At 40.6% G+C, this 22,710-nt stretch overlaps 1 protein-coding gene across 5 annotated transcripts in view; it reads left to right on the top strand.

Moving 5' to 3' along the window:
- BCL11B (BCL11 transcription factor B) overlaps positions 1-21,286 on the top strand; it is a 148,834-nt gene extending 127,548 nt beyond the window's left edge. For 2 of the 5 annotated variants that reach the window (XM_069208283.1, XM_069208285.1), the window contains exons 3-4: positions 16,421-18,277; positions 18,916-20,991. In XM_069208283.1, coding sequence (XP_069064384.1) covers positions 16,421-18,277; positions 18,916-18,959 — 1,901 coding nt within the window. In that variant the 3' untranslated portion in view covers positions 18,960-20,991. Of the gene's footprint in view, positions 1-16,420; positions 18,549-18,915 lie in introns of those variants that run through there. The other 3 variants (XM_069208282.1, XM_069208281.1, XM_069208284.1) reach the window with 2 other exon arrangements.
- Positions 21,287-22,710: the final 1,424 nt, after the last annotated feature.

The following is a 22,710-nucleotide window of genomic DNA, read 5'->3' as shown; positions in this document are numbered from 1 at the left end:
TCAGATTTTCATTTCGGAATTAATATAATTTTCTGACTGTACCAAATCAGTACCTTCTGATGAAAGATGATGGCGCAATTTCTTGAAAATTCGAAAAGTTTTATGCCATGAAAGAGCCGAAAATTGCTGATTGGCGAGTTTTACTACTATTTCTAAGCAAAAGACATCATGATTCCATGCACGTTTGCAAGCAGAAATTTAAAATATATTTGGAATTTGGATATAGAGAGGCTAAGCGGTGTATAGTTGGACATACACAGTTGATACAGTGATGATAAGGCAAGTAGAGGCAGAGTGACAAATAGACAAACACAGGTGAACAGGCAGATTAAAACAGACAGTCACAGGCAAACAGACGGATTAAGGGATAGAAGAATCAACACCAGCGTGCCAACACACAGGCAGATTGACATACACTTGGATGGACAAACACTTACAGGAGGATGGACACAGGAACGGATGGTTCCAGGATGGATGGATGGTAGCAGGGAAGATCAAGGAATGGATGGTTGATGGTTGGGAAGTGTGGATAGATACAGCCTGACTAAAAAGCAGGCAGGCTGACATAAAAATTGAAGGATAGGCACAAATTTGTGGTAAGAGGGATGATCAGATGGCCACAGACAGTTTGAGACATAGATGTATGGAAGTGTAATCTGACACATGATGCAGAGGGATGCTTAAAGATAGGTCTAAGTGTAGGGAGGTAGACAAGTGCAGGGTCAGGATGGGACAAAAAAAACAGGCCCGGGCCCCAAAATAAAAGTGCCTCCCATTAGCGAAGCAGACAGCTGAAAAAAAAGTGGTCATACAGAAATAAACTATAAAACCCCTTCAGACCCATATGGCCATAAAACCGGCCCACACAATCCTCTTTCAGACCAGCCTATCAGGCACTGCCTGACTGCCCTATAGGCCAGTTAGGCCCTGTGTAGGTGAGGAGTATGGATTTTATGTAGTGAGTCTGCCTACTGTGATCTACCAGAAGCAATTTCTGTTCAGGTTGTTTAGGTGTGATGTATTTTTCCAACAATGACAAACAGATGGACAGATATCAGAATAGATAAGCATGCAATGGCATAGACAGATGGAGAGATAGGAGAACTGGAACAAACGGACAGATGATGGACAGATGGAAGGGTATCATCCTCCCATCCACTCTCACTTCATCTTTCAAAAACTTGTTTCAATTATTGTTCTTTTTCATTTGATATTTGCTGCCATTTTGTAGATTTAACAGAGGTACCTCAGTCGTCTGTTTAAAGGTCCTCATTACCATTAGAGAAACAGAAAAACAGCACGTTTCTGTTGTTTTTTTTTTTTTGCAGATGCCAACGTCCTGGCACCTGGGGGTACAGAAGACCATTTGATTTTGCTGGTGAGGCCTGTCAGCAGTCCCACCTGCAGAATGTTTGTTTCATTTAAAGGTAGAATTTAGGGATAGTGTGATGCGAAAGGAAGAGGAGGGGTATGCTCTGAAGTTGCAATTGTAGCTGTAAGTGGAATCGTCTCACAAACACGCTACTGAAGTTCGCCAGGCCTGTTCCGCAAAGCCGACTGTCAGGCAGTAACACCTTAGTCGACGAGCTTCATGCCGACGAGAAGCGATGGAATTTAAAAACAAACTTCCGATAGCAATGCTTGTGTTTTTGTTCTCCTGCCTTCGCACACATGTTCTACTTTAATACGCCAGTCTCAGTTACAAGCATTGTCTTTTCCTGGCTGCAGCCTCTCTAAAATCCCAACTCGGAGGGATTTTCTTGCGCCCCGTGTGTTCTTGGAGAACGCGTGGCGGGGTGGGTTGAAACGCGAGTGCTACTGTATGCAAGAGCGATAGTCACTGTACGCTATCCAAGGAAAGCCTGCCAAGGCAGTCTATGAACAGCAGCCAAACACAACACAGGCGCCTTTCCAGCGAAAACCGGCGCACTCCTGCAAATAGAGGAAAAATTGACTTTCTGATTCCGAGTGCTCCTCCAACTAAGAAGAATAGCAAACCCGATGGCTCTAAAAATAGCTTGTTTAGGCACCACGTTCTCGGAAAGGCTTTCATTTCGTTTCTGGCCTGCTTACGAGGTACCATAGAAGCACCCTGTCTTCTTCCGGGTCATTTTTTCGAGCAGTATTTTTCTGTCAAAAATTACTTTTAGCAGTCAGGATTTCCATATGCCAGTACAATGCGGGCTCCAGCGCGAGCGGCCGTTTTCGTTTACTCTACTAAATTGTGCCGTGCTGTCCAAAATAATCCAGCCATTCTACTTGGGCTCTTTGAAAATGTAAAATTGGCGAAGGATATTCAGATGTGTTGCGGTGTTTATCTCCGTTATCTGAAGTCGTTATCCGCGCGCCCTCAACGCAGTGCTGCGTCCTCCACGAGCGCGCAACAATATAACGTGTCGAGACGAGGTCTTTCTTATTCATATCATTTCCATATTCCATAATGATGGAAATTGACTGGGATTCCACGAGTGTGCTCAGTGCCGGGAATAAATAATGCATGCGCTCTTTTCTTTTAAATCTTTTTTTCGCTGGGCTCAGCTCGAATTCCGACAAAGCACACTTATAATTGAGTTCAGAGAATGCAATCTATCTAACACAGGACCAAAATAAAGGAAACATTTTCATGGAATTATTCATCCGAATAAATAACAGCCGCGGTACCCTAATGCGTACTGGCTGCTCTGCATAAGAAGCCATGTGATTTTTGTCAAATGGTCCTAAAACGTGCTCGCTGATTACTGAGGGAGCCCCACAAATTAGGAAATGTTGTCCAAGGCGCACGCGTACCTCTGGACATGTGCAGTGTTCTGGATTTCTCTTGAGATCCCCCTTCCCAACAGATACATTTAGCCTTGTCATCCGGATTTTGTTTAATTGAAAGCGACCGCCCTATGATTTTTGTGGTGCATCTGCGAGGTAGCAAAACAACTCATTGTGTAGGGCGGCTCATAAAAATCTACTGGAATTAACTGTCTGGGGGTGTCTACTGTACTAAAACGGAATTAATTAATCCATGCTCCGCTAGAGCTAAAGCACAAAGGAGGAGACGAACGCAGCTGCTTGCACGGGCACACCCTCATTAGAGCTACCATATGACACTGGTTCACTGTGTCCCAGTCCTCTGTGTCTTTTTTTAATACCACAGTGCATTCTGGGATCGGTAGTCTTTTCCCAAAACAGTTGACCCATGCCTCACCACTGCGTTTCTCTAAGGAAAAGATCCAGTGGCTCATCCTACCGGGGCATCTGGTAGCTGCGTCGTGAACTAGGATGAAAGTACTTCAATTGCGGTCACCGAGGGGCAAAACGGTCCCGAAGCTAGGATTTGGGTGAGTGATGGTTAGAAAAGGGTCCAGAGGTCTACATCTGTGTCTCGTGCCAGTATAAATGTGGATTCATTCTTGACTGGGCACAGTCATTCTATATTGAATGTCATTGCAGATGGGAACCAAGCCATGTGGTCTTCGACATTACATGAATGACAAGAGGGTCTGGTTCTAGGCAGCCGAGCTCTACCCAAGATGGCCAACAAGAATGGCCATCAAGAATCCCAAAGATGTTTATATGGTATTGGGTGTGTATCTGTCTTGTGTTTCTGAAAGTTCTGGTGTGCTGTATATTGGACATGACCCCCAATCTCTTTAAGTAAAGACTCAATGGATTGTTATTAGTAACGCTTTACTCACACACACACACACACACAGACACTCACATAGATTTTGCTTGGATGAGGGCACATGTATCGAATCCCAGATATATAGCCCTCTCCTTGTAAAAAGGGCGCCCTGCTTTCAGCAGTTGCCGGTGGTATCGCTGGTAACCACAGAGGGGAGGAGCATGCTCTTTTGCAAGTTGGTATTTATCTAATATGGACCTACACCGATACTAATCGTACCTGTTCCTTTGACTTTAAGACCAGCATCCCCCAGGAACTCGAACTCTTGCTCTCTTTCACATTCTCTCTTTCTGTTACATTCATTCTCTTGGTGTGTTTTACTTTGTATCTAGCAATATCTTACTTTCCCTCATTCTGTCTCACTCTCACGCTCCCGCTCACACTTGCTGTCACTCTTTCTCTTGTTCACTTTCTCGCGTTTCCCCCTCTAACTCCTTCCCTCTCTCACTCTCGCATCCTTTCTCTCCCTCAGTCCTGCGTTCCCTCATTCTGCCCACTGCTTTGCCATTCTGTCTTTCTCAACCCCTCGCTCCTTTCTGCGCGCGCTCGTTCTCTCTCTCTCTCTTTTTCCTCTCGCACAAAACGATTGATGAGCATTCCCCAGAAGTCTGTGCGCCACCTGCAGATCACTGATCCGAATCCGGGAAGGACAACTCTCCCTTTTATCCTTCTGACCTCGATAAAATAAGTATTACTGCATCAGCACGTGTTTTAAAGTGCTGCGAAGCAGTAACACTTTGGCGTCAAGTGTTACACGCAAACTGTTTTTAATTTATTGTTCATTAAGGCGCACGCCAATACTTATTGAGGTGGCATTTTTTCTGAATAGCAAACAGAGGTAAAAGAGGAATGTTGATGGAAAGCGGCGCGCGCCAGAGCAGCGCAAGCCTGTACTGGCAGAGCGCTCCTCCCCTCTGCAGAGACTTGCCATTGTTCAGCCTTGTTTGGGGATTGTCTCTTCTGAAGCAAATGCCTAATTCAAAGCTGTGGAGGAAAAAAAGGCTGAACTTCATTCACTTCTGACCTCCTACCTTTCCTGCCACGCCACTATAAAGCACTCTTTGTTGGTACTAAGGAATGTGCTGTTGGAGGTACACTTTCAGCCTGCTGGGCAAAGGTTGTGTGTGTATAAACAGTAAACAAGATCTCAACAGACAATAGCAGGACTTGTGCCGGTAAAACCTCTGTATATTAGTCTAAAGAGGAATACAGCTTGCTAGCTCCTCTCTTTTTTCCCTTGAGGTCAGTAAAATAATAGACACATTTTGATTCTGGTTCAGAACTTTCTTGGTTACTTTCTTTGCATTTGGTGGGCACATGGTGCTTTGTTTTCATTAGGCCTCCACGTGACCTTGTGTCTGTTTCAGGAGTGGCAGTATCAACCACATGAGCTACACCTGCCCTTCAGCCTTGTTCCTGGGCTGCCTTTCTGTAAGAATAAAAACATTGTTTTTCTATATTGAAAGGGCTTTGGCCTACTATAAAAACATGTTTCATTTTATGATGGCTCATTCCTGGCACTGGATGGCATTGACTGAAAGCCATTACAACTCGGAGACTGCCGAACGAATACTGCATTTTCTATAGTCAGTGACTGTTCATTCTCTTTTAGCAGACAAGTGCTTGGTTTGCTGGGAAAAAGGCCTCGGTGTCACACATCTCGACAGAGGATTCAAGGGTTTGATTTGGATGAAATTAAGACCTAGGAACATAGGCAGGTTAGTGCATCTAGTTCCCATATCCACCCTAATTTGTTGATGTATGCTGATGATCAAAGTTACCTGCATTACTGCAGTGCACTATTTGGAACTTAGCTTTTGCCCGTCCTCCAAAACTCCCACAAGGGATAGCCTTTTTAAATGTACTACAGCTGATCCTAACTATTTCATTCATTCATTTAAGAATCAATGAATGTTCATAAGGACCTTATCATGAGATAGTGCCTGCCAAATAAGTTAAACCCAGGGCCACTGAAATTGTGAGATGCTGCAGAATTTTTCACATAATTATAGATTTGGAACATTTGCCTAATGCCTAGATAAAAAAAAAAAATCCACATCAAACTGATCAGAAGTTATTAAAAATGCACTCCACATATCACTGTGGAAATGAAATGGGCCCGAGTGATTGTCAGTGGCTGAGATTAATTCAAAATGTGCTAGGTATGGCTAGACGTGGGCCCCGGGCTCACTGGGTCATTGTAACCAAGCTATTCCTGACTAAAGAGCTCATCACAAGGGTGAAACCAGTCCTGGGTTGCCTGTGTTCTGATTCAGGGAGGCCCTGGCTTGGCAGTTCGGGCTGGACTATTCCCATGCGGATCAGGGTCATGACTAATTTGCTTATGGCTGGGTCCAAACTGAGGTAGCATGGTGGGGGAAAATATATGGAGTGGGCTGCAGCCCGAATGACTGCCAGTGTAATTCAAGCTTTCTATCCACTACCTTGTTGTTTTTGCAGTGCAAAGGAAGGCAGTTGGCAAAGACTTACTGTTCACCTTTCAGTTGCATTTTGCTATATTTTGGTTTCATTCTAATGCTAACGAGGTGAGACCTCTGTCCAGACAGTGTTAAAGTGTATATGAATAAACTAAAAAGAATATTACTATCACGGATTATATGCCCCGTTAAACTGCATCATTTACATTTTCTTGCCACATAATTTGGTAAACCCTGGCATATAATTTGCTTCTCCCTTTCTTCAAAATTCTAGTGGTCCTGCTTATACCATCCAAGCAAATGCACATATACAAACTAGATATGGTAAAGAACATTTATCTCAGTGAGAGGTCCATCTCTAATATTCATTAACACTACTAAAATATAGTTCATGTTTCTAGGAAGCATTTAATAAACTGAGGATTTATTTAAAAAAAGGTAACCCAAATTATACACTTCTGCTTCTTGTGCGTGCTAAATAATGTTGGTTGTAAAGGGATTACATGTCCACACCTTGAGAAGAGCTAAGCAGCTGCAGCAGTAGAATACACTGTGCAACTCAGATTGTAATTGGTTGATGGAGCATTATTAAATAACAAGCTTCAGACATGTGAAAAGCAGGTCTTTATTGCTAGTTAGTGCCCTCACCCTAAACACCTTGATCCACTACCATAACCACAGACTATTCTAATATAGTCATGTAGCCCACTGCTGAGGGCTATACCGGTTGTTCAAGGCCCTGAACCTGAGTTAAAGTACAGAACTGCAAGGGAGGGCCTACTACGAGGTTGGGGGCCTTTAACAATGGGTACAACCCTCAGCAGAAAGGATATTAGGCTATTAGAACATTCCACCCACTGAGGGTAGCATGTTGTAAATTAAAAAGGGAGAAACAGAAAGACAAACATTGGAATGGTGGCGCAGAAGGCTTATACTAGCCATTATCCTAGCCATTATCAACCCGGAGCCACTCAGTTGTTTTCAGTGGGCTCCCAACATTCCTATGTTCTAATAAAACATAGTGATGTGTCATCCGATTTCTGAACTCCTTAACAGTAGCATAGCATTTTCTTTGCTTGGAGAAGACCGCTCTAAACTAAACGAATCTGATATTTTATACTTTAATTTTCTTCATGTAATGTTTCTCCACCCTCAAAAAATAAAGTGTATTTACTGATTTTTCCATATTTTAGTTGATGTTAAGCTGAGCGGTTTTGTTCGCCTCGATGTCACTATTCAGGAAGATAAACTTTAAAACCATAACGTTTTGGTTGGTGAGAATGGCCGGTCTTCCTTACGCCTGCTTGGTGAGAGGGTTGAAGGGAGCTGGCATTGTCGCAGAGTGAAAGCTCTGCAGAAGTGCCGCAGGTTTTTCATATGGAAATGTGAAATAATGGGGTGATTAAATAGAGCTGTATATTAAAGTACATCTGACATTAGAATTAGCATAATGTGCTGTAGCCCGAGGCTCAGTACTTTATTTGCCATCTGCGTCGGACCAAAATCCCTGGGGGAAGCGCTAAAATATTCTGAATAAACTCAGCCCGAGTTTCTTATTGAGAGTAAAATACCTTTTGTGGCACGTCGTATTGATTTGTCTTAATTGCAGTGCAGAAAAAGAACATTCACTAGCTGGTGACTTTTGTACTCTGTGACATGTCAGCATGAGTTATTCTAAGAATGCGCGTGGTTAACCTGGACCCTAGTGGTACATGGTCCTGTCCTCAGTGACGCCATCGGTCTGAGCGTCGGCTCGGGCCTGCCCACGACGCATGACGTATGTTGCGCCTGCCCCGGTGTGCGTCCCTAGTTAAGCGCCATTTGCAAACTGTTTGACTTCAAAGATGCGAGTGCTGACCCAGTTAACATTTTTATCGATCTCCGCGTTTATTTTTACAGTTTCCTGAAAAAGTGGATTCAACTTGGAAAACAGAAATTGTACTCAAAACTGTGCGTGTGGGCCACTGACCTGGAGAGCGCATTGTTGCAAGACATAGTTACTGTTGTGTGTTGTTCAAAACCCCTAAACGGCTAACAGAAAGTGGAATGTACCTAATTCTGTCACAGCTGAAGTTAAACCGTGTCAGTGCCAAATACATAGAAACAATGATCTCTTTTACATCTGCAACACTGTTCTCGTGCTAGGTTTTTTTCTTAGATGGCCCTCCTGCTTATCATATAGGTTTGGCTTTTTAAAATTCTGCTTAATATTTCTAAAATAAAGAGCAACATGATTTTTCTTTTCCTAAACATAAACGTTTACATAGTTCTACAAGTAGAATGTGTATCGTTATGTATTTACAAAATCAAATCGTAGTTTTTTTCAAGAACCCTGAGGTGGTAGCATTTGTATTCATGAGTGTGCAAAAGCTGGCATCGGAGTGTTTAGTTGTTTTGCCGAATGCATAAACAAATGTACATGTTCACGTGTGCATAGACGTCTACGCATCAATGCGTTGCTATACTATATATATATATATGTACATATATATATATATATATATATATATATATATACACACACACACACACACACACACACACATACAACAGAGTACATGCACAGATGTATGGCACACATATTCATTTATTTGTATACACATGTATAAGTAAACACAAGTGTGAATGTGTGTGAGCCCAGACACATTTAGTACACACAATTAAATGTATCTATGCATGGGAGGTAAAATGTATACAGAAAATATATGTTATTCTAGATGTAGAATCATAGAGTGAAATGCATTTACATAAGGCTCTGGCAAATCTGCATCTATTGTTAAGTCCAGTTTCTACTCTATAATTGTCTATCATTACATACAATTTAACTATTCAGGCTTTCCCCAGCATCTCCACTCTACTGGGTTGTTACTACATATTCAGATCAAGGTAATAACCTTTAGCTTTAAAGACAAATGACACACATTTACAAGTGCATGTCTGCTGTTTTCTTGAGGTTTATAAATCCCTGAAGACCTGAACATTTTTGCTGTAACACCACCCAGAACAATATACATATGTTACCACGTGTTTGCACTGTTTCATTATTGAGTCCCCTTTGTATTAGATAACTTACATAACACAGTATCCAGGCTCTCTATAACGTCAATTATGTCCACATAGCTAAATGTAAATTCCATTAGAGCAAGATTTACAGCCCGTGCATCTCCTGTTAGCGTTGAACGTGGGGAGTCTGTTGGTTTAAAGAAACAGGAATGGTTTGCATTGCAAAAGAAGTGATGACATGTAGCAATATAGTGGTTCGTTCACCAGTTATAATGATGACTCCAAGGCCTGGATTGTGAATGGGGATTTGCAAGGACCACCAGAGCTCTAGCTTGCCCATCCTCACTCTTTAAACAGTATGGACGTGTAGGTAAAACACTGACATTCGTTCAGCTGTGTTGCATTTCTTCCGTCACTAAATGGTTCACAGCATGCGTCTGATGTCCCAAACAGAAATTAGGGACACACGTCTGTTAAAAATGCTCAAGTTTAGTGTTGTTTATTTAAATTCTGCCTTAGCAGTTCCTTGTATCTTGGGACATGTTTAAAAGATGGTAAGAATTTTATCCTCTTTTGCTCTTAATCACTATACTTCATGTTATTCGAGTATTTCTTTAACAAGGGCAGGGTCGCAGTGCAGTTGCAGGTTTTGTGTTACACTGTAACCATTTAATGGGTCAAAAAGTAGGGCCACATTTTTAAGGTGGCAAAATGAGTGAATGAGTACATTTGTATTCTATGCAGTTAGGCTTTTCCCTGCTTTGAGCATATCCCATTTGTGCTCCTAAAAATTGTAATGGATACCGCACTGCAACAAATTCAGAATAACTCAGTAGGGGGAACACCCTTGATAAAACCGGAACTAAAGACCTCTATGGACATTATATCATATTTCAAGGTGAGAAAATTAGAATCGAGTGCAGAAAAGGCACACTAACATCTTTGTAACCGTAATTCCTTTGGGTGGTTTCAGTGCACAATATTTCCCCAGCACTTGTAATGTGGATTTATCGACAACATGACTCTTAATCTTTACAAGTACACATTGTAAGTTTGCCAAGAATAAGATAGGGGTAGCAATGTGAACTCGATAAGACATATTAAGCATAGTAGACCAATCCAGTCGCACTCCGTGGTCAAATAATAGTTGTTATATGTCAATGACGTCTATATTGTTACTATTAAAACAGAAGACTTAAAACGAGTGAGTAATGACTTAACTCTTGTTGACAGCCAAAGATATACATTGGATCCAGAAAGACATAGGAACCGAGGCCATGTGCAGATACGTTTCATTTCCAAACCTAAGCATGGAATGAAGTTCAGTAGCAGAAAGTGTGAGCAAAGGATACCCTTGAGATCATTAGCCAATCACTGACACAGTTCTCTGGGCAGTTCTGCTTAAGTCGTTCTTGACAAAACAGCTGAAGTTAACACTCTTGATTGCATGTTTAATTTGCTTTGCATACGCCAACCCCACTACCGTTTCATAAAAGATGAAGTAATTACTGTGGAGTAAATAATCAGCAATACTGCAGATGACCAAACTCAATAAGTATTAAAAAAAAATCCTAGCAAACCCTGACCCTCTTACGCAAACATCAAATAACCATTTCTTCAAACAGCTAGAAGTGATAACAGTGCTGACCTAATTCTGACAGTAATTAATAAATTAAATTAAGCTTATGATGAGTCTGTTGCTTGGGTCAAAGCCATTGTCTGCAGGCATGATAACCGTACCAATCAATACTTTTCAGGTACAAAAACACATGCATGTGTTCTGGAGAGCACTGTTGGTCAGTTAGCTATTTGGATAGCTTGTTTATTGAATTATCATTGGTCAGTTGGAGTGCCAGTTGACGAGATGGAGCCTTTCTTAGTGTTTTGGTGTTAACATAAGTTGACAAGATTGTACTATTTATTACGAGAGCAGTGACATGTGAACCTTATTCAAACATGACACATTCAGAAACATTGCTGGTTTATATGTATATGCTATCTTAGCTCTTGCTCAGCAGTTAGCTTTAAGGAACACGGGTGCCTAAGTATACATATAACACACTGATGCCCTAAATATACAAAAATCACGCACAGAGAAAGTAAAAAACAAGTAGCGATTTATTTATATGAACAAATTAGATTTTTGTGCATTTAGGGCATCAGTGTATTGTATGTATGCTTATGTACCCATGTTCCTTACAGCTTTATGATTACCCTTGGTCCCTATTCATCCTTGGGTTCCCTTGTCTGTTCAAAACACTTGCTCGCCAGTTGGCACAATTCCGGTTGATGTCTTAATGGCATGATAGTTACAAAGTTTGAACATTACTTCCAGTGCCTCTTTTTCAACTGCTTCGAGGAGCTGTCCAGCTGGAGCATTTATTGGGAGTGGTGTTTCTCACACAAAAGGACATTTTTCTCACTCTTCAGAATGGATTACTACTTGGAAACTTGGCAAGGCTTACTACTTGGGCCTACTAGCACGTCAGTTACAGCAGTAACAGGCAATACAATGCTACAGCCTGCTGATGATTGGCACCATGTTTAGATCTTGGGTGAGCTTCACCTTGGCTCCCCGTGGAGGAGAGGGCATTATTTTAGCTCTTAGGTATTGTGTACACGTGCCTAACTTCAAAACACTTTATATCTTTTTTACTATTTCATTTAATTTCAGACAAAGTTCTTTGAGCTGTGGTGTGATTGGATTTGTTTTTTGTTGTTGTACTGCTTATTTAAAAAAAGCAAATAGATGTAGATCATCAATCACGTTTATTTCCACATGCAAACATATTGCATGTACAGTTTGTTGGGATGACCCTGGAAATAACCTGCGATTTTTAAAGCTTACTTTTTATTCAGACATTTTGATGGCATACTGAATGCTGTCTTGGTTAGAGCATTGCCCCAATGGAGTTGGTGAAAATTGGCAAGCAAACGTGTTTTATTTCGAATAAGTAATATAAAAAGAAATCTCTAAATAGTTTCTCAGACACCATCCAGAATACAGTATGTGTGCGTGATGAGCTGGAATTGGAGCTGTATATGTGTGCACAATAACATCCCTTCTGTGTTTCTTTCACTGTTATTCCTGTGCTCTTGAGAACAGGTCGGAGGTACCAGCAAGCACCGTGGGGAAGATACCTACGAAAGTAAACTACATTAGTAGCGTAATGTGACTAACTGTATTTTTGCCGAGAAAGGGAAATTTTTTCTGCCCATTTGTTAAGATCTCAGTGTTGAAAAGCCTGGTATTTTTCCCATAGCAACATTCTGCTCGTTTCCGGTAACTACAAAGGGCTGGAACCTGTGAGGTAGTTGAGTGGGTGATGCTGTTTGGCTTGCGTTTCCTTTCATCAACACGTACACACAGCATTCGTCCCCGGTACCATTTTGGAGTGAACCACCTTTCTCCTTCAGACCTTAGAAAGATGGTAACGGTAGCAACAGAAGAGAGTCATATAGCGCCTCGACCAGTGGTTTAGTAAAAGAGTAGATGCAAAAAGAGGGTCGACGACCAATAGATGCACACTGACCTATTAAAAAAAATAACAAATATGTGGCAGCCCTCTTAAGAAACGCATTTGGTTTGTCCAATGAAGAGGCCACTGACTTAGTGACTTAACACTACAAAGTCTTGCTCTTGACTATGTTGAACAAACTTGTGACTCTTGAGACTGAGATTCAATTGTTCACTAGGTATGGAAGGCAAAAAAGGGGTTATGTCGAAGACCGAGCTGTTTGTAGATGTCACCAGTACCCTAAGGCAGCATAATAGGACCACATTAGACATGTTACCTGTTAGGTATTTTCTATATTACATGTTTAGTTGGGGAGAGTTACCTTGAAACAACTGTCTTCTTAAAAGTGCAGCTAATAATCAGCACTTATTGGATTGGGAAGGTTTAGGTTTTGTACACCTTTCATAAATAAATTGTTGATAAGACAACAGACAGTGGTGCACACCACTGTATTTATGAGATTAAGTGGCTGCACTGTTAACCACATATGTATGAATGTAGCAAAATTGCAATATAGTTTGAAGAATTTGCACATTTCACCAAATGATGTTATAAAAAGTGCAAATAAATGAAACAAGCATTTGCAATGCAACGGGTCTCGCGTTTGCTCATGTCAGAGCTGATTGCGTTGTAAACTCCTAACCCAACTTTTCACCTTTCGGGCAAAAGTGCATTTATGTACATAACCCGAAAAAGTGAAATTAACTATGTAAAGCGCTCGACTTCTGCCAAACGAGATCGCGCTCGTAAATTAGAGAAAAAGAGACCATGAGCCCGATGGAAAACAGCGAGCCTCGCATGTTTTCTGTACTTGGTCGCTGCGCTCGAGGAGGGCTAGCCACCGGAAAAGGCATGACGTATGCGTGCCTTCGACTAATAAAAGCAAGCAGATTTTATTAGGCAAGCCCACGAACCAATAAAAAACACTGACGTGACGTTGACAGGGCTCCGAGCCCTTTTCTAAACACTAAAGCGTCTCGCTGCGATACACATGCACGAGCGCATGCAACACAGGCTCGACCCTAAAAAGCTGCCACAAAACTTGGAATAAAGTTTGACTTTTCTTGCCACTTAAGTTATACAACCTTGCCACATAATTTAGATTATGTGCATCAGAGACTTGGTAGTAAATACAAAAAAAACACTCGATGTTTAGTCCACATCCAATTCTACTGAATGTTCATGCAGTAGTAACATTTGGGCAGAAGGTGTGACATGAAATATGGAGCTTTTGTGGCCACATTTGCCTGTAGATTTGTTAACATTGGCTTGGTTATAATTATATGTAAGCATGATACCAAGGTGTGTTGAAGGTCGAGGAGATGTGAGGGTGAGAGGACTGAACAGTTAATAGCTTTTGCAGGGTCCAAGAGGGTTTTGCGAACACTTTATTTACCTTTTTATTTTTTATCTATTGGTTTAACTGTGCCCAACATCAATATGGGAAGAACTCAAATATATAGTGTAGAACAGTGGTTCCCAACCTGTGGTCCGGGGACCCCTGGGGGCCCACGATGCCACCACAGGGGCTCCGCGACTGCTTAGAAAATTAAATAATATTAACAGATTAGGTCCCTAGCTTTCAGTAATAACTCAGTGGGGAGGTCCCCTGATTCCAATAATGATTCAGTGGGGGTCCAAGGGTTCCAGTAATGATAAAGTGGGGTTCCACAGAAGTGAAAAGGTTGGGAACCACTGGCTTAGAATGCATTTCATATATCACATTGTGTGTTGAAACACCTCCATCCACCTTAAATTTGGTGCCCCTGTTAGGTGGCAGACTGAGGATTTCTATACAGTGTATTTCACAATTTACATCTTCTTCACTGGAACTTAATTGTGATTATGCTTTGTACCTGGAGGAAAGCATGAACCCTCTCTGACAGAGGCGGGATCCAACATGGGCCAGCTCCAATGAGTTCTCAGGCATGTGTATCCTGTTATTGAATGTAAGATGAGGGTTCACCGTCATAAAAGAGAAGAGGGACCGGTGCTTGTTTTTCCTTTGTTTTGGCGGGGACTCTGATTGGATTATTTCACCGAGGCCTCGAGGCAAATGAGAGGGGGCATCCAGACTCAGCGATGCTGATCAGGCATTGACTGAAGAAGTCTTTGCGAGTGACAGTCTTGTATCTATGTGGGAAGTGGTGCTCCTCATTTGTGTAGGTTTTCTCTGTGACAGAGGTAAGGGATGAAAAGATGAAGTCATTCAAAATTACAAAGCAGGACCAACGTGTATTTTGCATATATTCAAGCCCGAAATCAAATCAGGCCATCACCCCGTTATTTGACAGGAATCAAGTGTGCATACATTTCTAGAGAAATTGGAAAAAAAACATTAATGCAGGAGGAATCTTATGTCTAGACGAATAAACCAGTGTACTTCTATTTGTCAAAATATGGCTTCTGAAAGCAGCGACTTCCAAAGTTGGCATTAAGACATCCATACTGATTTTATGATATATCAAGTTGTTGCATGCTGTGGGATAACTGTGTCGAATCTACACTGCACATTTATATTCTGTGAAGTGCGGATTCGTACTCACCATGTTTTTTTCTGTAGTTACAGTTCCTTGGGTATCTTAGGAAGTAGGTTAACTTCAAGTTTTGTATATAATAAATGTAAGGCATTTCGGGTGCCTTTTTCCTACGATGTATGGCTCAGTAGCAACCACATTTCCATCTTAAAAGTAAAACTTTAATTGTCCTGCCCATCAAGCTGACACCTTTTGGGCACCTCTGCTTGACTGACACCCTAACACTACGACAGGTAATATGCATTGGCGTCACTGTAGTGTGGCATTGTTTTCCCATACACTCAGGTGATTTGGGAAGAGGTAGGCTCCCTTTAACACTTAGAAACACACACACACATATATATATATATATATATATATATATATATATATATATATATATATATATATATATATATATATATATATATAATGAATGCCCGCCTTTCCTAGAGAACATTCATATTTTGTTACCATAAGATATTCTTCCGTACAGTCTGAGTGTCCAGACCAGAACCAAATTACACTGGCATTGACGACCCAATTGGCTGTTTCATACAAACAGAAGTCAATAAGGTTTAATAAGTTGCACGCTGATCCCTATGTCATGGTGCATGTTTTAACTAGAGGTTTAAAGGGGTACCACTATAACTATTTTCCAACTTACTGCAGGAAAACATATTTATGCAGTCACCGCTGAGGACTCCCACGTTTTCAGCTGACCACCCCATGAATGAGTGAATGAATGACTATCCTTATGTAAAGTGTACGGTTATTAAAAACGTGTCTTGCTGCTGCGTAATGGTACAGTACGTGGCAGCAGACTGTAGCCCAGCAAATGGACTAGTGGGCTAATGCACCCTGTGGAATGATCTGTGAGTAACTTGTGGGCCTGAGTAACTTGTGGGCCAATAGTTTAAAACACCAAGGGGCTGTCAATTCCTTCTGAGCTCAAAAGAATTTGGATAGGAGTAGCAAATATTATCATAGTGCAAAGCTTTCTGAGTGTTTATCTGAACTGTAAATTTGTGATGATGTTTCAAATATTCTGGCAAAGCAAAGCTTGTTCGTCTTTGGCTTGGGCTGTTTAAGGGTTTTCTTAGGAAAAGCAGGAAGATTTGTATAGTAATCATATATCTATATACTTTATGCCTTCAGTCAAAAGCGTATTTCACTGAAGCTTGCTTTTCAGATTAAAATATTTTGGAAAATAATATTGATGTGATTCATTGTATATTATTTTAAAACACGTTTGTTTTTATTTTACAGGTAAAGATGAGCCTTCAAGCTATATTTGCACAACATGCAAGCAGCCTTTTAACAGTGCGTGGTTCTTGCTTCAGCATGCCCAGAACACCCATGGATTTCGCATCTACCTTGAGGCAAGCCCTTCTAGCAGTTCACTTACACCACGCATCACCATCCCTCCTCCTCTGGGACCGGAGAGTATTGCACCGTCCCCGCTGATGAACTTCCTGGGCGATACCAACCCATTCAGTCTTTTACGAATGACAGGACCCATCCTGCGTGAACACCCTGGCTTTGATGCTCGGCTTCCCAACACTCCGCCACTATTTAGCCCACCCCCGCGCCACCATCTGGACCCACATCGCCTTAGTGCTGAAGAAATGGGGTTAGTTGCTCAGCATCCCAGTGCCTTTGACAGAGTTATGCGTCTCAACCCCATGGCAATTGAGTCTCCAGCAATGGATTTCTCCAGAAGGCTTCGAGAACTGGCAGGTAACAATTCCACTCCTCCTCCTGTCTCACCCAACCGTGGCAACCCTATGCATCGTATGTTGAACCCTTTTCAGCCAAGCCCTAAATCACCTTTTTTAAGTACTCCGCCACCATTACCACCAATGCCTCCTAATAGTACTACTCCGCCCCAACCCCTAGCAAAGAGCAAGTCCTGCGAATTTTGTGGAAAAACATTCAAGTTTCAGAGCAATCTTATAGTACACCGTCGTAGTCATACAGGAGAGAAACCATACAAATGCCAGCTGTGTGACCATGCCTGTTCTCAAGCCAGTAAGCTGAAACGCCATATGAAAACACATATGCACAAGTCTGGCTCCATGACTGGCAGGTCAGAGGATGGACTGTCCACCACAAGTTCTCCTGAGCCAGGCACAAGCGATCTAACTGGAGAAGGAGGGAAATCCAATGATAACGATTTCAGAAATGAAAGCGATCGTTCCCTGGGGCATGATAATGAGGAAGAGGAGGAAGAGGAAGAGGAGGAAGAAGAGGAACTTGAAAATGAAAGTAGACCAGAATCTAGCTTCAGTATGGACTCAGAAATTAGCCGAAACAGAGAAAATGGTTCCAAGCCCCTACACGACGAAAAATCCATTATGCTAGGAAAAGTCATGGAGAATGTAGGCCTTGGGGCCTTGCAGCAATATAATGACATGTTAGCTGAGAAACAGAAACGGAGCCATTTCATGAAGCGGTCCAATGACCCACGAGACCTGTGTCGGCGGCATCCTGGTGATGAGGACATTGTCAGACGAGAACTTGAGCATAATGAGGAAGGGACAGTCAACGGTAGGAACTTTGGCCCAGGGGAACCTTTTCATGGTTTGCTCCCTCGAAAGCCAACTCCAATCACAAGCCCTGGTTTAAATAACTCATCTTCAAAAAGAATAAAGGTAGAGAAAGAATTGGAGTTACCGCCAGCCCCAATGATCCCACAAGAAAATGTTTACTCGCAGTGGCTGGTTGGATATGCAGCGTCAAGGCACTTCATGAAGGATCCATTCATAGGATTCACAGACTCCCGACAATCCCCCTTTGCAACCTCATCTGAACATTCTTCAGAAAATGGAAGCCTGCGTTTCTCTACTCCACCAGGTGACATGCTAGATGGGGGTCTCTCAGGGCGCAGTGGGACAGCAAGTGGAGGCAGCACTCCGCACATCGGTCCTGGTCGGCCCAGTTCCAAGGAGGGACGGCGGAGTGATACATGCGAATACTGTGGCAAAGTCTTTAAGAACTGCAGCAACCTCACGGTGCACCGTCGGAGCCACACTGGAGAGCGGCCTTACAAATGCGAGCTCTGCAACTATGCATGTGCCCAGAGCAGCAAGCTGACACGTCATATGAAAACGCATGGCCAGCTAGGTAAGGAGGTCTACCACTGCGACATGTGCCAGATGCCCTTCAGTGTTTACAGCACCCTGGAGAAACATATGAAAAAGTGGCATGGAGAACATTTGCTTACAAATGATGTAAAAATTGAGCAGGCAGAAAGAAGCTAAGCCCCCTCAACTGGGTTAATTCAGGGGTCTGGGTACCATTTAATTTGTACAGTCTATTGCCAACTGAGAAAAGCTGACCTAACTTGCCTCTTTAAGTATAACTTAGCGTAACTATTTAAGTGCCAGATGCTGACACTTAAATATAACCTGTGTCTACAAAGTTCTGTTAAACCCAAGGGTTGATTAAGGCAGTAAAATGTGGAGCCTTTTAACTGTGCAATAATTTCTGTATTTATTGGGTTTTTGTAATTTTTGGCATGTGCAGGTACTTTTATTTTTTATTCTTGTTGTTTAAAGTTCTTTTACATTTTGTTGGGTATCCCATTTTAATTTTACCCTCTAGTAGCCTGAGATTACTTGCGTTGTAGGGGAGGAGCATATCTTTTAAATTATCATTTTTGGGCTGCTGCTTTTTTTGAATTTAAGCTAAGCATGTGTAATTTCTTGCAAAGAAGCCAAAACTTAAGTAACTTTTCTTTTCTCTTTTTTTTTCCTTTAAAGCATGGAGATCAGAAAAAAATTGTACAGCGGATAACAATCTTTGAAATTGTAGCACTTAACTTTCTTTCGTAATTGGAACTGATATGTAGCACTGTTGATGTCACTAATGATAAGAGGCCTTTTCTCTGCAAATTTCAACATGGACAAGTACTTAAATAGGAGATGTTTTTGATTGAAGGCAGCTACAGTAAACGTGGCAATAGCATACTTATTGTGCATTATGAGCAGATATTCACCCTGATGTTAGTGATATACATCAAGCTGTAATAATTTTGTCACTTGTCTCAAAATAACAGCAGAATATCTGGTTGTGAGACCTCACTGGGGGGATATCTAAAATGGGTCCTGAAAAATGAAATTCCACATTTGTAACACGAAAAAAACAGTTTAGCATACTTGTGCATATTAACTATTTTAAGTGCACTGCTACTGTCCTTGATCGTGTTGGTGAGTTATATACACAGTAGCATCTCTTCGGATGCTTATTGATTGGTTTGGTGTTTAATCAGAATTATAGTTAGTTATCTCATATAATGCACAATAATGTTATTGTAAGAAGACAAGCTAATCACAAACTCCAGTAATGTTAACTGTTTGGAGCTATGTATTATAGCAGACATATAGTGCATTCGCTCGATTTTTCCCATTTTCGTTATTTAGCTATTAGGTCTAGCAAGAACAGTGGATGATAAAGGTTAGAGATTTTAATTATGTTGACCCGCACTTTAAAACTTTTGTTTGAGTTTGAATGGCTTCTAAACAAGAAATTACACCATAGTATAATCTACTTGGCCCGAGGTTGGGCTTAAACTATAAGGGAACCGCTGAGATTCAGTGCCGGTGTTGCTAAGCATGGCATTCACAATACTGGCACTATAAAATAAAACGTAATATATTGGACAGTTTCTCTACTGCCATTCAATTTGATGTGAGTGCCTTGAAAACTGATCTTCCTATTTGAGTCTCTTGAGACAAATGCAAAACATTTTTTTGTGAAACAAAAAGACATTTAAAAAATAGTAAAACGAGAAAAGTACATTTTTTTAAACAATCCACATTTACTTAAACAAATTCCTGGTTGAAGACAGTGGACATGAAAATGCCATAAGAGCCAATCTAATGAAGATGTAAACCCAGCACAACTTCGGACGTCCATTAGCTGAATTATTCTCAGCCTTTTTTTTCAGGACAACGCTGCTTAGAAAATGGAATGGAAATTATTTACTGCTGAATTGAAACTGAAATGACACAAGTTACGAGTTGTTATCGTTGAATGGAAACTAAAACAATTCAGGAACAACGGCAGATTTTTTTAAAGTTAAATTAGTGCACTCTGTCTTAAGATACGTTTACAGTATTGAATACATACAAGGGTAAAAGAAATTGTGTGTATGTGTGTTTGAGCGATATTTTTTTTTCAAAGTTTGCTTAATAGGTTTTAAAATGCCATAATGGCCATGTATATATATATTGTTTTTCCTTTGGTGACGGGGTTTTAGTATATATTATATATATTAAAATTTCTTGATTACTGTAAAAGTGGACCAGTATTTGTAATAATGGAGAATGCCTGGGCATTTTACAAAAACAGAAAAAAATCTTTTCCTTGAAAATGTTGCAGTAAATTTTAAATGGTGGGTCTATAAATTTGTTCTTGTCACTGTAACTGTAAAGTCTGAGTTTTAGTCAATTTTTCTTGCCTTGGGTGTTGAATTTTTATTTCAAAATGTATAAAAACTTGTATATGGGGATTCAGCGGTGATTGCTACACCATGTAGAAAAAGTACGTAGGAAAAAAGTGCTCAATATTGTTATTGCTTTGCAGAAAAAATCACATTCCTGACCTGTACTTATTTTCACTTCTTTCCCTCTTCCCTTTTTTTCTGGAATGAATATCGTTATTGGTTGGTTCATATAATGTAGGCACTTGCTGTATTTTTACTGGAGCTTGTAATTTTTTAACTGTAAGCTTGTCCTTTTAAAGGGATTCAATGTTCCTTTTTTGTTAGTGAATTTGGAAAAAAAACAAACCGGCTGCCATAATATATTTTTTTTAATTTGGCAGGATAAAATATTAAAAAAATTAAAACAAAATAAAAAAAATTGTATGTTGAGTCCGACTGTACAGGAAAAAAGGTTGTTTGATGACCTTTGTGTAAAAGAAGCAGAACAGATTAAGTAATTTGTTTTTGTTCACAGATAATTTTAGTTGTATATATTTTTTGTCAGAATTGGCCTACAGAAAGTGCTGTTCCAACAGGGCTCTAATAATCTTATACGCTACCTGGACCTTGCATCAAGGGTTTCCCAGGTACAGCCACATCAGGCTGCTTGGTAATTGCAATTCATTTTAAGGGGAATTAAGTTTTGTAAAAAAAATAAACAAATAAAACGTGTTTAAAGCAACATTCCATCAATGCTCTTTGCAGTATATATATGGGGATTTCCTCAAAATTACAAAATGAGATTAGGCAGTTTTCATCTATCGCACGTAAGGCCCCTTTCCATGATTTACAATCAGTTTTGTGCATCTACTTGATGAAGGTGAAGTGACCTGCTGTTTAAACCATTCTACTTGTATTTAAGTTCATTTTTAGTGGCCCAGTTGCCTTCCCCCCGTTCCCCATCACAACAGGGCCTCTTCTAAGTACAGGTCTCGCCTGTTCATTTCTCAATTGCTTTGCTGCTTAGCCCCTTCCCCTAATTTTACATTCCATTTGCTCCTGAATGTTTGAGGGCTGAGATGAAATGTGACATCTTTTGGTCTGTAAACCTACAAAATGTTATTTAGCATAAAGACAAACATAAAACACAGTCACTAAAAAACTAGTAAGTAAAGGGCACAGGATCATTTTTCTTTGTAGTAAAACGTGTTACAGTATTCTGTAGCTGTTTAAAGATGAAACGTCAATCTTTTTACCAACCAGGATAGATCCTAAGCAATCCTCACACACACTGCGTGAATGTGCTACTTTTTAGGTATTAGAAATGCCCAGATTCCTTCAGCATTACAATCTTTACATCATATTTTAGCATGCACTATCATGGTGTTCACTCTCAACCCACAACACCAGCAGCAGGGACAGTCTTCAAGTCACATAACCTTAATTAACCACTGTAAATCAGAAACAAGCACAGGGATTTTGTTTCTACTTAATTTATTGTAAATAAGGTTTTATTCTCCTAAATTAGAACTCGCTTTACTAGGTCATAAGCACAATAACACAACCCACCACTTCTCTCTATAACAAAACGTTTTCTTTTTTACTTATTTATTTCACTTCCACAAAAATGTGGAATTCATTATTTATAATAGTTTTCTAAGTCATCGAGCCCCTTATAAGTAATAGGTCAAATTGAGCATTTCATCCTAGCCCTCATAAAAACGAAATGGCAGTCCAAGATTTTGTTTTATCTCATACAACCTCATTTTTTATGGTGCTCTTCGTATTTTAGAACTGCAAAGCAAAGTCACGTCACTTAAGTTGTTTGCATTTGTACTGGCAAGGCAAAATATTTTTATTACCTTTTCTATTATTGTATGAGCTTTTGTTGTTTACTTGGAGGTTTTGTCTTTTACTACAAGTTTGGAACTATTTATTATTGCTTGGTAATTGTGCTCTGTTTAAATTGAAAACGCGAGCACTTTTTTTATTATGGATAAAAACATTGAAATGGCCTGAGGTCATTTCAATATGGCTTAGTGAAATATTTATTGTTCCTTTTATTCTCTGTACAAGATTTTGGCCTCTTTCTTTCCCTTATTGTCACAATGTTGAGTTCAGCATGTGTCTA

This window comes from Pleurodeles waltl, chromosome 9 (assembly GCF_031143425.1).
Source record: "Pleurodeles waltl isolate 20211129_DDA chromosome 9, aPleWal1.hap1.20221129, whole genome shotgun sequence".
Taxonomy (NCBI): Eukaryota; Metazoa; Chordata; class Amphibia; order Caudata; family Salamandridae; genus Pleurodeles; species Pleurodeles waltl.
The sequence above is the reverse complement of the archived record's forward strand: the minus strand, read 5'-3'. Positions and strand labels throughout refer to the sequence as shown.